Genomic DNA, 15,349 nt, shown 5'->3' on the forward strand with positions numbered 1-15,349 from the left:
TTCTTACATAACAAGAGTTCGCCAAATTGAATTTGTACTGGAATCAACCTAAGCAAACATTAATTCAATGGCCATTTATCTTCTTTTGCAAAGTGCCTTCAAGCTAATCAGCTTTTTCCCACGCTCGAAAGAGGGAAGCTGTCATTTCAGAACAATACAATAATGACAACTTAATAATCTTTCTAAATATGCTATGATAAATTAAACAAGTTTTTTACTGTAAATGAAAGGAAACATTTATATTTTATCTTCTGGTTATTACCTCTCCATGATAACACTTAAGCACCCTTTACTGCCCATAAAAAAATTATACACCAAACCAGGTAGAAAAAACTTTGCACATGACTGAGAAGAAGGTTCAGATAAGCTCCATGAACATGAGATGTGCCAATGTTATACAACTGCATACCACAAAAGTCATTGATTAACAATTAGTGGTTCTCCTTAAACATGTTAAAAACTGACCTAATCACAAACTATTACCAATTGTTACCTCCCTGCCACAGAAACAACCTACCGGTACCTAAGTCTATCTTTTTAACTTTGTCAAGGTGAGACAGAAATCAATTTCAAAGGTCTTGATGGCTGTTGTCTGCTCTAAGTTCGGGTTGTTGTCTCTTTGACACATTCCCCATTTCCATTTTTAATTTTATACAAGTACAAACAGGGCTTACAAAATGACGAACAAATTTTTTTTTAAATCGCACTCAAAAAATGTGATAATGTCTTATCTGACTGCATTTATATAAATATCAGAAATTATCATTTCATTATCCAAATAATTATGTCACATTCAATAATTTACACCAATAAGTATACATTTTACATTTTATACTGCAATAAGCTATTTTACTATACAGATAAAGCTATACGTATAAACGTTAGCTTTATACGTCAATGACCCCCAACTAACCTATAAGCCCCGCCTCCTTATTGTATTTCATCAACAACGCTACGTCACGACCATGACAACGTAAAGTAACAATGGTCAAACTTTAATGAATTTAAACTTTATGTCTTCAAATTGGTTATTTATACACCATGATTATCAAATGTTATTAATTAAAATCATTTTACCTTTTGTAATTCCTAATATGTCAATGTCTTATCGCCTGGACTACGCTCATAGGGAAATACCCCAAAATGGTACCCCAAGAGGGAAATTCCAAACACTTTTTAACAATTTTTGTTATATATTGTTTTCAATTTTAAATATTTTTTTCTATTTCAGTATAAAAACAATATACGTATAGTGTCTTGAAATATGAAATTTATTTGTATTCGGCTCGAAACGAGAAAATGCTCGGTAGAACCTCGCATTTTCCCGTTTCTAAGCCTCATACAAATAAATTTCATATTTCAAGACACTATACATATATTGTCTAAATACATTTCATACATATTTACATTTAATGCTTTTGGATCTTTCCCAATCATCCATCTTTTTTTGAAATTCAGGAGAAACGGGTCCAAAACTATCAGATGAAAACACTCCATCACTAACATCACTGGAATCCGCTGCAAAAACATAAGTTTTAACAAATTTTAAGTTTTGTTTTACAAAATGATGAATGAGTATACAATATACATCTGAAACTGTAAGAAGGTCACAACTCACAAGGACCCTTTATCTCTGAGCTTTTTTGCATGAAACCCAAATGTATTCTTCATTCTGACATAATTTTCTTCACCAAAAACCAATATGTACCAGTATTTAGACATATCATTCAATCATATAGAACATACAATATTCACTCTTGTTTTAAGATATATAAAATTCCATGCAATTCAATAGAGATACATTTGGCACCAACATTCATTCTACTAAAAGCCTCCAAGAATTATGTACTTGTGTCCAAACAATAAATATAGATATACCGTAAATAAATCCTGCAGGAAATCAAATTCTAATTTACTAAGTCCTGCTACAACTAAAAGATGTACTGTAAATTCAGAAATTAATGCGAGGTTTTTATTATTGCGAAAAATGCGACTGAGTTGTAAACGCAATAATTCAAACTCGCATTTTGAATTTTAACAGGATTTTTCTCAAAATCGTAAAAATTAAAATCGCATTCAAGTCTCAAATGACAAAATCGCAATAATAAATGCACGCAATAATTTCTGACTTTACAGTATATTGAAAATACACTAATTTGTGCTAAAATGAAGATTATTGGTCACAATGATCAGGTGTAATATTTTTGCATAAAAGTAATATAAAGCTGCAGCCAAAATGCCGCTATACTTTAGAGCTTATCTAAAGTGTGTCCCTAAAAAAGGTCTATTATATGCAATTTGTATTTTGATTCGCAAGTTTTTACTGGAAGCTAATGACTTTCAATACCCAACAGTCCTAAATTACCAGTAGTCAACAAATGGAAGTTTTTAACGACCTTGACTGGCTATACAGCCCTTGCACGGTTGGTACCAGTAGTCAACTGTCTTTTTGACCTTTTATATGCTGCCATCCTTTTACCTCACTGTTTTTTTTTTCTTTTCTTTTCAAGCTTAGTCCATTCTACTATGTTTGTGAACCTCATATCTATCAAGTGATTTCAGGTTCATATTCAAAAAAAATATATATTCACTAGTAGCCAAACCCTTAGCTGACTATGAGTTGTGAGGTTTACTCATTGTTGAAGGTCATACAGTGACCAATAGTTGTAAACTTCTATGTCTTTTGGTCTCTTGTGGGGAGTTCAGTTTACTCATTGTTAAAGGCCATACAGTGACCAATAGCTGTTAACTTCTATGTCTTTTGGTCTCTTGTAGGGAGTAAGGTTTACTCATTGTTGAAGGTCATACAGTAACCAATAGCTGTTAACTTCTATGTCATTTGGTCTTTTGTGGGGAGCTGTGTCATTGACACACATGTTATTTTGATAATAAATAGTTCTATATTTTATTTTGTACCTTTCAAGACTGCTGATGGTGATCGTTTAGTCTGTAAATCTTCCCATTGTTGCATTTTCTTTGAGAATTCATCAGACATGCCACCTAAATCAAGATGAATGGACATTAAAAACCATGGCTTTTATCACTTTTTTTTATACAAATGCATTTGATGGACAAGTTAGTAAAGAAGCATGGTTAAAAGAATTATTTGCCCCAAATGATTGCAAATATTGATTGATTCCTTTTCTAATCTTGTTAATAGCTCTGCTTTCAACAGTTAATCGTTTACCAAAATATTTTTTCTACAAAATTTCAATTCATACTATGGTGGAGAAATTTAACTGTGTTGTCACTAACATAATAAAGGCTAATTTTTTCTATAAGATTTCAATTCATACTTTGGTGGAGAAATTTAACTGTGTTGTCACTGACACAATAAAAAGCTAACTTGGGGGAAAATCAAATTTTATTTTGGGTAAATTCAATTAAAAGTGGTATCTACCAGAAGTAATTAAGGAAAATAGTTATATTTTAATATTGCATAGTAATGAAAAGGTTGCAAAGTACAATATGCTGGCTAAAATTCTACTGTCAGTAAATATAACAATACCATTATTTGTACATGTTAGATAATATAAAAATTTGATCATTGTATAGATTATGATACAATATTTTGCTACTTTAAAGTGGTAACTAACACTACAGGGAGGTAACTCTGTAAAGTCAGCTAAACATTTTAGTTATGTTGTGTTGATAAGGGAATATGAAGCTTCTCAATGATCAAAATTGGAGTTTGTCAAACTGCTATATAACCAGTGTAAGTTTTCTGACAAAACGGTTGGTTCAAATGTTTTGAAATTTTAATAGTTTTGTTAAAAGTCAAAGTAAATACTGTGACAAAATTTAATGAAAATTAAATCAGCCAAATTAATTTTAGTGAAAGTGTCGAGTACCACCTTAAAGAGTTGAATATTTTCACTCTTAACAAAATATTTGCTGAGCATTTCAAATATTCAAATTCAAAGAAATATCCTATCATACTGAATACAGAGTTGGAATCACTTTCTCTAATGATTTAAAACACTATGCTATTTTTTTTGTATAGCCACATACAACAACATAGTAGGTATAAATGAGCAAATTAAGGGGAAGGCTAAACAAATCATGATTAATAATGCATGTTGTAACTTAATTTTGACCTATAAAGAACTGATAAAAAACATTTAGGTGGTACCCAACACTTTCACTAAAATTAATTTGGATCGTTTAATTTTCATAAAATTTTAACAAAGTATTTACCTTGACCACATGACAAAAATATAAAATTTCAAAAACTTTCAACCAACCGTTTTATCAGAACAAGAGTGCACACACTGAAATGTCTCGCCTTCTTTACTAATCCTTGATACTATCTTGATAGACCTAAATATAAAACTTTATTACAACTGTCACATAAACTCAACATTAACCAAGAAAATGAAACATTGATCAATGAACCATGAAAATGAGGTCAAGGTCAGATGAACCATGCCAGGCAGACATGAACAGCTGACAATTCTTCAATACAACAAATACAGTTGACTTATTGCTTATAAATAAAGAAAACCAGACCAAAACACAAACACTTAAAACTTAGCAATGGACAGTGAAAATGAGGTCAAGGTCAAATAAAACCTGCGTAACCGACATATAGATCATAAAATATTTCCATACACCAAATATAGTTGACCTAATGCATAAAGTATTAGCAAAATAGACCAAAACTAAAAAACTTAACTTTGACCACTGAACCATGAAAATGAGGTCAAGGTTAGATGACATCTGTCAGCTAGACATGTACACATTACAATCATTCCATACACCAATTATGTACCAGGAAAGTAAAGGCTGCTGGCTATACAACACTCGTGCGACCTGTCATAGAGTATGCTTCTACTATATGGGACCCAACCAACCAAGCAAGCATCAACACAATAGAACTTATACAGAGGAGAGCTGCTAGATTTGTCTATAATGACTACACATCACGCACACCAGGGTGCGTCACTACAATGTTAGAAGATCTTAAATGGGACACATTACAGACAAGACGCCGTGACAACAGGCTATGCATGCTCTATCGTATCCAGAATGAGCTGATAGACATCAACAAGAGTACTTACCTCAAAGGTGGCGACAGTAGAACTCGTGGAGGACACAAGTTTTACCAACAGAGGGTCACCAGTGATGTCTACAGACACTCCTTCTTTCCAAGAACAATCATGGAATGGAATACATTACCTGCCAGGGTTGCTGAAGCGGGATCAGTTGAAGATTTTCGCTCAGGGCTACAGACAACACATTAATACCAGACTGGACGATTGTACATAATTTTAACCGTAACAACCTGATTTTATTGTAAATACTGTATATAGCCTTAGGGGACTAGATATGTGATGTCACCATGCGTAGTCCCGCAGAGTTTAAACGTTTCATTAAAGGAACCCAACTCTTATATGGAAGAAGAAGAAGAAGAAGAATTATAGTAGACCTATTGCATATAGTATAAGAAAAACAGACCAAAACACAAAAACTTAACTATAACCACTGAACCATGAAAATGAGGTCAAGGTCAGATGACACCTGCCAGTTGGACATGTACACCTTACAGTCCTTCCATACACCGAATATACTAGACCTATTGCTTATAGTATCTGAAATATGGACTTGACCACGAAAACTTAACTTTGTTCACTGATCCATGAAATGAGGTCGAGGTCAAGTGAAAACTGTCTGACAGGCATGAGGACCTTGCAAGGTATGCACATACCAAATATAGTTATCCAATTACTTATAATAAGAGAGAATTTAACATTACAAAAAAATCTTAACTTTTTTTTCAAGTAGTCACTGAACCATGAAAATGAGGTCAAGGACATTGGACATGTGACTGACAGAAAGATCGTAACATGAGGCAACTATATACAAAGTATGAAGCATCCAGGTCTTCTACCTTGTAAAATATAAAGCTTTTAAGAAGTGAGCTAACACCGCCGCCACCGATGGATCACTATCCCTATGTCGAGCTTTCTGCAACAAAAGTTGCAGGCTCGACAAAAATTACACTGGTTATATAGCAGTTTGACAAACACTTATTTTGAGATTGAGAAGCTTAATATTCCCTTAACAACACAATGTAATTAAAACGTTAAACTGATTTTACAGAGTTATCTCCCTTTAGTGTTAGATACCACCTTCAACATGTTGATTGTAAAAAAAGGTAAAACTTATAAGTGCCCCCTAAGCTACGATGGAAAATAACTGAAATCAGATAAAGAACTGGAAACGAATTTTCACTGCAACTCAAGCAATTGTGCATTTCCAGTTTATAATGTGGGCAACAGATATATTAATAATCTTGTGATGTATCTGGATCTAGTCTGCAATTCCCTTTAGAATTGCCAATATATGCCCAATGCAGTAAATCATCATATCGTTATATTTCTCAGAATTACATTTATATTGACTTACACAACAATTAATACTTGTAGCCCACACATCTTTGCACTTTATTTTTTCACAGAATTATTTAGTCATCTTCATAAAGAACCAGAATTCATGAAAACAACCTAAATGAAGTTTGCTTCCAACAAAAGTTCAATACTTTTCTGTTCTCATACTTAATATAACATTGTAGTTTTAGTTATATTAAAGATGTTAGGTTAAGAGGTTAATTAATAGGTTTTTGTCTCCTTCAGAGATGTAAAATTACTCATAAGTGTACATGGAGCTTATGCCCAAATCAGAAAAAATTGAACTATACTTTGTAAGGTATTACTGAAAGGTTTTTTTTCTTTTTTTTTCTATTTTTACTTTTATTCACTGCTGAGGGGGGATGGGACCTCTATATGGACTCCAGGATCGGTTGTTTTTTAGCTCAGGATTTCTGGATTGACCCTTACTGTGGATCAGGGATTTCGGGAATTCTGGATTTAGATTTATTTAAATTCGAACCTCAGGATTTCATGTTTTTAATCCAGGGATTTGGGGATCAGGACCCCTCCTACCCCCCTCACTGATTGATTGTTGGTTTTTAACTCAACTTTCTGCACTTTAATCTATTTTGTAGCTGTCTGTTTTTCTTGTTGAAGGAAGCTGGAGTGCCCAGAGAAAATAATCCAATTACTGGTAAGATTGGAGTCTAATGTACCTGCCATGTGGGGTCCAAAAACTAGCCAATTACTGGTAAGATTGGAGTCTAATGTACCTGCCATGTGGGGTCCACAAACTAGTCAATTACTGGTAAGATTGGAGTCTAATGTACCTGCTATGTGGGGTCCAAAAACTAGCCAATTACTGGTAAGATTGGAGTCTAATGTACCTGCAATGTGGGGTCCAAAAACTAGCCAATTACTGTTAAGATTGGAGTCTAATGTACCTGCCATGTGGGGTCCAAAAACTAGCCAATTACTGGTAAGATTGGAGTCTAATGTACCTGCCATGTGGGGTTCAAAAACTAGCCAATTACTGGTAAGATTGGAATCTAATGTACCTGCCATGTGGGGTTCAAAATCATCTCAGTGTTTGAAGGCCAGTGATACAGTAGTTTTACTTGTAGACGACTTCCCACAGAGGCCCCAGAAAATATATCTTTACTTTAGCATATTTTGGATTTTTACTTTTACTTTTAGCTGATTATCTATTTCAGAAGAACAATTTATGTAAATGCTTTTTTCTGTAGGACAATGCATTTTACAAATTTGGCCGATATTAAAAGAAAAAGGAGTTATTCCATTTTCATTAATAATTTCTGTTCTATATAATACCTTGTTTTTTTTCTCAACTACTTGACCTAACACTAACTATCTGTTGAAACAAACCACACAAGATTACGTACTACACCCAACATTCTGTACAAAAGTTGGCACCTAGCTCTCACCACAAAAAGATTAACTATTAAGTCACGATTATACATCCAAAATACATTATTTTCTCTCTTTCTCTGTATTTTACATCATAATTTGCACATATGATATATTTTTGCGTAATTATGATTCATATTGTGTCACACAAGTTCTGTCTTACAATAATCACATAATATAGAACATCCATTAATATAAAATATGAAAGATAAACTGCATGTATTACAAATTCTCTATCTTTATACAACTGCAACAAAACTTGGAGTATTGACAAGGCCTATGCTAAACTAGGCTAAACTAGGCTACATCATTACACATTACTGGTTATCAAAGAATACAGCAATACTTCAAATAAAAAAATTATATTCTCAAATAGGAATATAGTTCATCTTTAAATAAAACAATTAAAATAAAAATAATGTTATCCATCTCCTTCAAGTTTTACTAACGTTCATATTTCTGTACCCAAAACATGAAACAATTTACAAATGTTGTCGAAGTTACAATCAAATATTATTCTGAACTAAATCTGAAATCTTATAGTTCCAAACAAAATGATTTCCGGGGAAAAAACGAATCTTAAAGATGATTTATCATTTCAAGTGTATCGCTTTCATAAGGGAAAATAAAATCAAAAATTAAAACCGCTACAATCAAGAACTTCCTTTATCATCTAAGCTTTCATAGTTTTGGTAAACACCAATCAATCTTTAATCATCCCATTTTTAGAACTTGCAAGAGTTGTCTCTCTTACCAGAGATGGTACATTGTATTTTTCATTTTATCAATTTAAGGCCATTCTTGAATTAAATCACATAAAAAAAATCTTCTGTAAAATTAAAGAATATTCAAAGTATCAATTCACTTAAAGTAAAAGAAATAATTAGAAAAAAATGTGAACTCCCTGCTTCAAAGGGTAGTAACTCTTAATTATGACTGAGAATATATAAATTTAAAAAAAAGAAATATAATTTTTATCAATATTTTCGATTTCGATACTAACATCTCTATTTAAATCATTACTTTACCATACTATTTAGTTCAGCATTCATAGTTTAAAAAACCTTGACAATTTATAAGTTTTAAATATCTTTTCTCTGATTTCTAGCACGTCTATTATATGAAAAGTATTTTAAAAAGCACCTACCATCACTACCATTACTTTTTTTTGCTCTACGACATCCACAAAGAGGCCAACAAAAGGAACCTGTAAATCCTTGCATTATGACAACTTTATAAAGAAAGGCACAAATTCTTCAAATCTTTACAGTTGTAATACAAGAAAAATCCTTTTCCATAATTTTTAATGCCTTTAGCAAATAAAACATATCTGTTTGAAGTCCATGGACCAATCATATTAACCAATCAATACAGAATTTACATTACGAAACAGTAAATCGTAGAATAATTACTAAAACTTTATGAAGACGGATAAAACCTTCCATATGATATTTGTCCCTCTTTAATCAATATGTGATTGCTAATTTATTTCAAATCAGACAAAAAAAAAGTGCTTTATGGCCCAAACAATTATTGTTGCTGATCGTATTTCTTCCATTCTGAGCTAAATAATTTCCATATCAAACGATTCCAGAAAAACCAATTACTCAACAGAAGAGTTTTATGACAAGTCTTTTGCAGTTGCTTTTAGCTTTGCGAAGAAAGCTAAAAACAGAAATGTCTAAAGGTTATTCATATAACTTGATTTAAAGCCACTTTTTTGGTATTGCAATTATAAAGATGCAATTAAATTGCTCAATTCATTCATATTTATACATTTCCATAAATGTAGATTAAAGTTATGATAAATAAACTTTTAATGTAAAACTGAACCCTGCCATAAGTTCATGATGACCATAATGTGTAATGAAGTAAAAAAAAAAGTAATGACATTAACCATTTTAAAAGAAACACACAGAAATTGATTATGATTGCAAAGATTCATACTAAATACTCTGGATTCATTATTATTCGTTGGATATCAATTTTTGTGGATTTCGTGGGTACGGGTGAAGCACGAATTCAAATGCTCAAGGAATAATATAGTTTCAATAGGCTTTGCATACAGAGATTGGCAAAACCACGAAATCAAATGTCCACAAATATGCAAGTTTTCAGCAATCCTTGAAAAATTGATACCCACGAAAATAAATGAATCCACAGTACTTGAAAGTCTGTGTGTCATGGTCAGTCTTCATTAAGCAAACTGCACACAGATAGAAAGCCTTACTTGAATCCCATCCAGTGTGCTTTTTATAGAAACTGACCTAATTACAAATATTTATTGTGGAGATCTGAACTATGAAAATAAGGTCCAGTATATACATGGAATACTTGCATTGACTGCACCTTCATAAAACAACAATCAATAAATCAATCATTTTCAGGAAAATTCGAAATAATAAAACAATGTTCCTACTAATCAAGGTACATTACTCAATTCACATTGCATAGTCAAACTTGACTGATTCTAGTTATAAATGTATGATGACAGGAATTCACATTCTTTTATTTTTTTCTTGACAAACAAACTGTACAAAGAATTATCTCCCCTTACAAGTGTTTATTTCATGTTTATATCATATTTACATCACTTATAATTAAAAAGTCAATCAAACCTATCAGACCACACTGATTATAAGATAAACAAATTAACTTCTTTGGCTCCTCTTCAAACATTTGTAAAATATGATTCATACAATACACAACTGAAGAATTTAGAACAGTTCGTTTTTACTGGAATACAAGACTCCATTATACTTAAAGAAAATCTGACTTGCATAATCAAATACTTTGAACAGTTGCAAGTTTAATATCATGAAAATCATGAAAATAAATTTAAAAGAGCAACATACAGATGTTTTGCTTAAAACAAACCACAAAATATACTGTTGCAAGGACAAATCAAGCTTTCTTTTTTAAACTATTAGGTCTTTGAAAATTTTCGTTGGCATTAGTTATAGAATACTGAAAAATTATCTAGATGCTTAGTTAATGCTGTACAAGAAGATAATGTTTGAGTCCTTGCTTAAACACTCTATACTAGAAGTCAATATTTGCAGGATAAAAAAAACCAACCTTAATACCGTAACTGATGAAACCTTTAAACAAATACTGTCATTCATTGCTTGAAGACAGCATACTATCATAAACATTGTAAATACTGGGGCAAACACAGGACTATTTTTGGGGGGTTGGAGGGGTTCTGATCCCTAAATCCAAGGATTTGTATACAAATCCTTTCTAAATCCCAGGCTTTAAAACATGAAATCCTGAGGTCCCGAATTTAAATAAATTTATATCATGGCATCCCGAGATTCAAAAAAAAAAAAAATCCCAGATCCTGAAAGGGTCAATCCTAAAATCCTGAGCTTAAAAACACCCAATCCTGGAGTCCCTGTAAAGGTCCTATCCCCCTCAATTCTGCCTTAAATATAGATTTTACAGTATGATCTACAGAACAGGTTTGTTTCTTATAACACTGAACAGTACATTTCATACCACATTCATATTATGTAACAAATCAGAAATATTCTATCGTTTGTCTTAACTGACTCTACTTATTAGATGTAGAACACAATATATATGTCTCAGACTGACATTTATTTGTCTCTTTGTAGAATCAAGGATTGTTTCAGTAAAAAAACAATAGTTTGACTTTTCAGTACTGGATAAATAGATCTCACAGAGATAACTTCCAAGATAGCACTTGTTTAACTATAAAATGTCCAATTTACATAGACTCTAGCCCTGTAATCTGTAGTTTCCAATTTTAATAATATCAAACAATAAATTGCCTTCAGACCTTGGAACCTATGCATTACATTTTATGCTGACAACATGGCATTTACAATCGTATCAAAGTATGCCAATTCTTGATTCAGCTTTTTGGGGTCATTTAGGACTATGACTTTTAAACTAAAACAAGGCTGGAAAATATTACTACGCTTCTGGTAACCATTACTTTTGATGCTTGAAAAAAGGTAAGATTAATGCTAACAACCTAAACATTAGTGTTGTACATTTTGAACAATGGGACATAACACTTTTTTGGGACAATGGCCATTTGGTCACTAAAAACACCAGGATACCTTTTTTCATGTACAAAGTTATCAGTAAAATTTAGAATTGGCAAAACAGCATTTATTTGAAATTTTTTGTAGTATTTTTAAAATGTCTGTTCGTTATTTATTTCATGGAATTGCTGCCTCATTGGCATATAACCAATATCTTCTCTTATCCGTATTAACTTTTTAAATTTTACTAATGTGCAATTTTCCACATTCTCTAATACTAATACCATTACTTTCCGCATGAGTGAAAATATATCAGAAGCAAAATTAAATTTCATTTTTTAATTTAACTTTTATCGGCAAATCTGCAGACTACTGCTACTCACACACTTCTCTTTATATCATGATGAACAAATTATACAGAAATTATTTTTAAAAGCTCTTTTAAATTGTCCAGGATTCTGAATTTATACAACTATTTGAATACCAGAATATATTTCCATTTGAAAATCAATATTCATTGTAAGATATAACTGATCTTAAAGTCAAATGATTCAACTTGTTTGACATCAAGAAAACGGCTATCAAAATACCATTAATGGCCATCTCCATTTATTTGAATATTTACAAGAAGATTATTTGGAGATTTGGTAGTATTTTATAGAAGGTTAATCATCCAATGTGTAGCTTTCCATATACAACTTGATGGATTTTCTACTTTCATAGCTACGTACTATAGATGGATTTTTGTTAAAGCATGAGGATTACATAAGGTTTATTTAAATACAGCTTTTTCCATGCGTTAAATATTTTCTTAAGAAAGACTGAGAAACACAAGACTTTAATAATTCCTGTAACAAAAACTACTTGTTTGTAAAATTCTGATTTCTTAAACACTGTCTAACATAGAATACATTTTCTTTACAATTTCATCTATGACGAAACCAATTTTTTTTCAAACTAGTATAGATTATCAGATAACAATTTTCTGTAACAAAAACTAAAATAGAAGAGAACCAGAATTTACTTGTACAAACTACATCTTGGAGTTTTTAACATGGGGATCTTATCAAAAGTGAGTAAGAAAACAACATGATTGCAACCAATCAAAAAATCTCAAAATCTAAAGTTATTTTTTTTTATCAAAAAAAAAGTATGAATTCTAATTGACATCTGTAATTTAACTTTCATTTCAGTATTAAAGCAATGAGGTAAAGCAAAACAATCATTGATGCTGGAGCTATATTGCTGACTTTTATATTAGTCTTGAGAGAGAGAAAAAAGTTATTGTGGATATGTAATATGTGTTGGGTATAAAAAGAGACATATTTCACAAGATTTCTCGGAATTAAACCAGTTTGCCAACTTGATTGATGATTTTCTTCCTGATCCCTAACAGAAGATTATAAAAGATGACCTATAGAAATAAAACCATTGAGCAGAATACCTATAAAATATCTATTTTTGTATAAAGAATTGTTCCAATTATTCATTTGGTATCAATATGTAACAATACTACTATTTCAAGGGTGTTTATTGACCTCACTACCCATGATGATGAGGGTCAGACAGTATGCTTTGGCTAATGCCAATTTTGGCATCTAAAATAATTTATTCTTCCATATTTTGTTATTTAATGCCACTAAGGAAACAAAAATGTGAATAGGTTTTATTCATTGTTCTAGACAGTAAGACTGCACTGTAACCTATAATTGGTGGTAGAAAACCAAGTTATCTAATTGGCACATCTTCTTTTTGATGAGAAATTTTGAAGAAATAAAACACATAAAAATTGACCATGTAGCTGTATGTTTTCTATATTTATATCATTTTCTGTCCTTATTTTATGCAATAAATAGCATAGATACATGTAGTCCAACATCAAATCATTAAAATTTGTCATGATACCACTTATTCTTGACATGGGCATATAATGTATGTTAGCTATAACATTTTATGTTCTCTCTACAAAAACATCAAATCAATGGTGACCTGAACTACTACAAATGATTTTAAATGACTAAGAAAAAAGTATCTATATTTTTACTCAGTGACACACACATTTCTCCACAACATTCATAATTCAGAAAATACTATCATTGTTTTGAAAAAGAGGTAATTTTATAATCAAACCCTGAGCATATTTGCCCTCAAAATATAGATGTAATACAACATTTTTTTAAAGTAATATGAAATTTTAATTTAAAAACAAGAATGTGTCCCCAGTACACAAATGCCCATTCACACTATCATTTTCTATGTTCAGTGGACTGTGAAATTGGGATAAAAACTCTAATTTGGCATTAAAATTAGAAAGACCATATCATAAGGAACATGTGTACTAAGTTTCAAGTTGATTGGACTTCAATTTAAAAAAAACTAACCTGATCCAAAACTTTAACCTGAAGTTGGACAGACTGACGGACAAACGAATGGAAGGACGAACAAACGGACGCACAGACCAGAAAACATAATGCCCCTCTACTATCATAGGTGGGGCATAAAAAGATGAATATGTTTAAATACTTGAACAACGAAGTTTTACTATAACACTAACATAACAAACAATTAACAAGCCTTTTCTTTCACTTTATCTTATCAAAATCTTCAGAAATGTACTGCAATCCAAATGGTCTACCCTTATGCTTATTTTCCAGTACCTTTTACATATGTAGTGACCTTAATCAGGAGTTGGGTTGTAATTGGAAAAGTTGTACCACAGAAAAGATTTTTGCAAAAGTTTATGAAGAAAAAGAACTTAAAACACATGAACAGATGAAAAATGATGACAAAAAGCTCACTTGATCATTTAGGGTAGGTGAGCTGACATTCATTAAACGCTTCAAATATTTATCTGTTTTGAACCAACTATGGTCAAAATCAATATGCATAATTCAAATATGAAGTGTATATTTACATCTTTGACCTAGTTCGAAACTGACATATATTTACTTACTTAATATTAATGTGCTCTAGTAACTGAATTTTTAATATCTTAAAAGCTCTGCATTTAAATCTATAAATATTATATGAAAATGATTTTATGATGGACTGTCCATCATCTAACTTTTCATTTAAACCTGATGATATTTACTCAGAGAACCAGATAATCTGATAATGAAGATCATGTTTATAAGAGCTGCTAGCCATCTTGAATTTTTTTTCGGACATAATATTTCAAAAATATATAGGTTACAAGAGCGCAATTATTTGTTTACATTTTACCGGCAAGTTTTTCGGCAAGTTTTCCCCAAGATGGTATTCAGAATAGAATCCTATATGGCTTCTGATTGGTTGATACAGGATTGGAATTACATTTAATGGAAAGCTTATCCAATTTAGTTTAAAAATTGCCGAAATTCATATTCACATTTTACGAAGAATAGAAAATATCTTCTATTTCTGTACGTCGGACCCATTAAAAATATGCCTTTTTCATTAAGCGAAAAAAGTAGACGATTTTTTTCAACTGCATTTAAATCAATTTGAGCCGCATGACCCTATATATTTTTTTAGTTGTAATGCAACACTGGCATT

General features: G+C 31.4%; 1 protein-coding gene across 11 annotated transcripts in view; it reads right to left on the minus strand.

Moving 5' to 3' along the window:
- Positions 1-15,349, minus strand: part of LOC134724881 (uncharacterized) — a 98,884-nt gene that overhangs the window by 16,865 nt on the left and 66,670 nt on the right. For all 11 annotated transcript variants that reach the window (XM_063588193.1, XM_063588194.1, XM_063588191.1 and 8 more), the window contains 2 exons: positions 2,917-3,000; positions 1,408-1,518 (listed from right to left, as the gene is read on the minus strand). In XM_063588193.1, coding sequence (XP_063444263.1) covers positions 1,408-1,518; positions 2,917-3,000 — 195 coding nt within the window. The remainder of the gene's footprint in view (positions 1-1,407; positions 1,519-2,916; positions 3,001-15,349) is intronic.

Source organism: Mytilus trossulus, chromosome 7 (assembly GCF_036588685.1).
Source record: "Mytilus trossulus isolate FHL-02 chromosome 7, PNRI_Mtr1.1.1.hap1, whole genome shotgun sequence".
Taxonomy (NCBI): Eukaryota; Metazoa; Mollusca; class Bivalvia; order Mytilida; family Mytilidae; genus Mytilus; species Mytilus trossulus.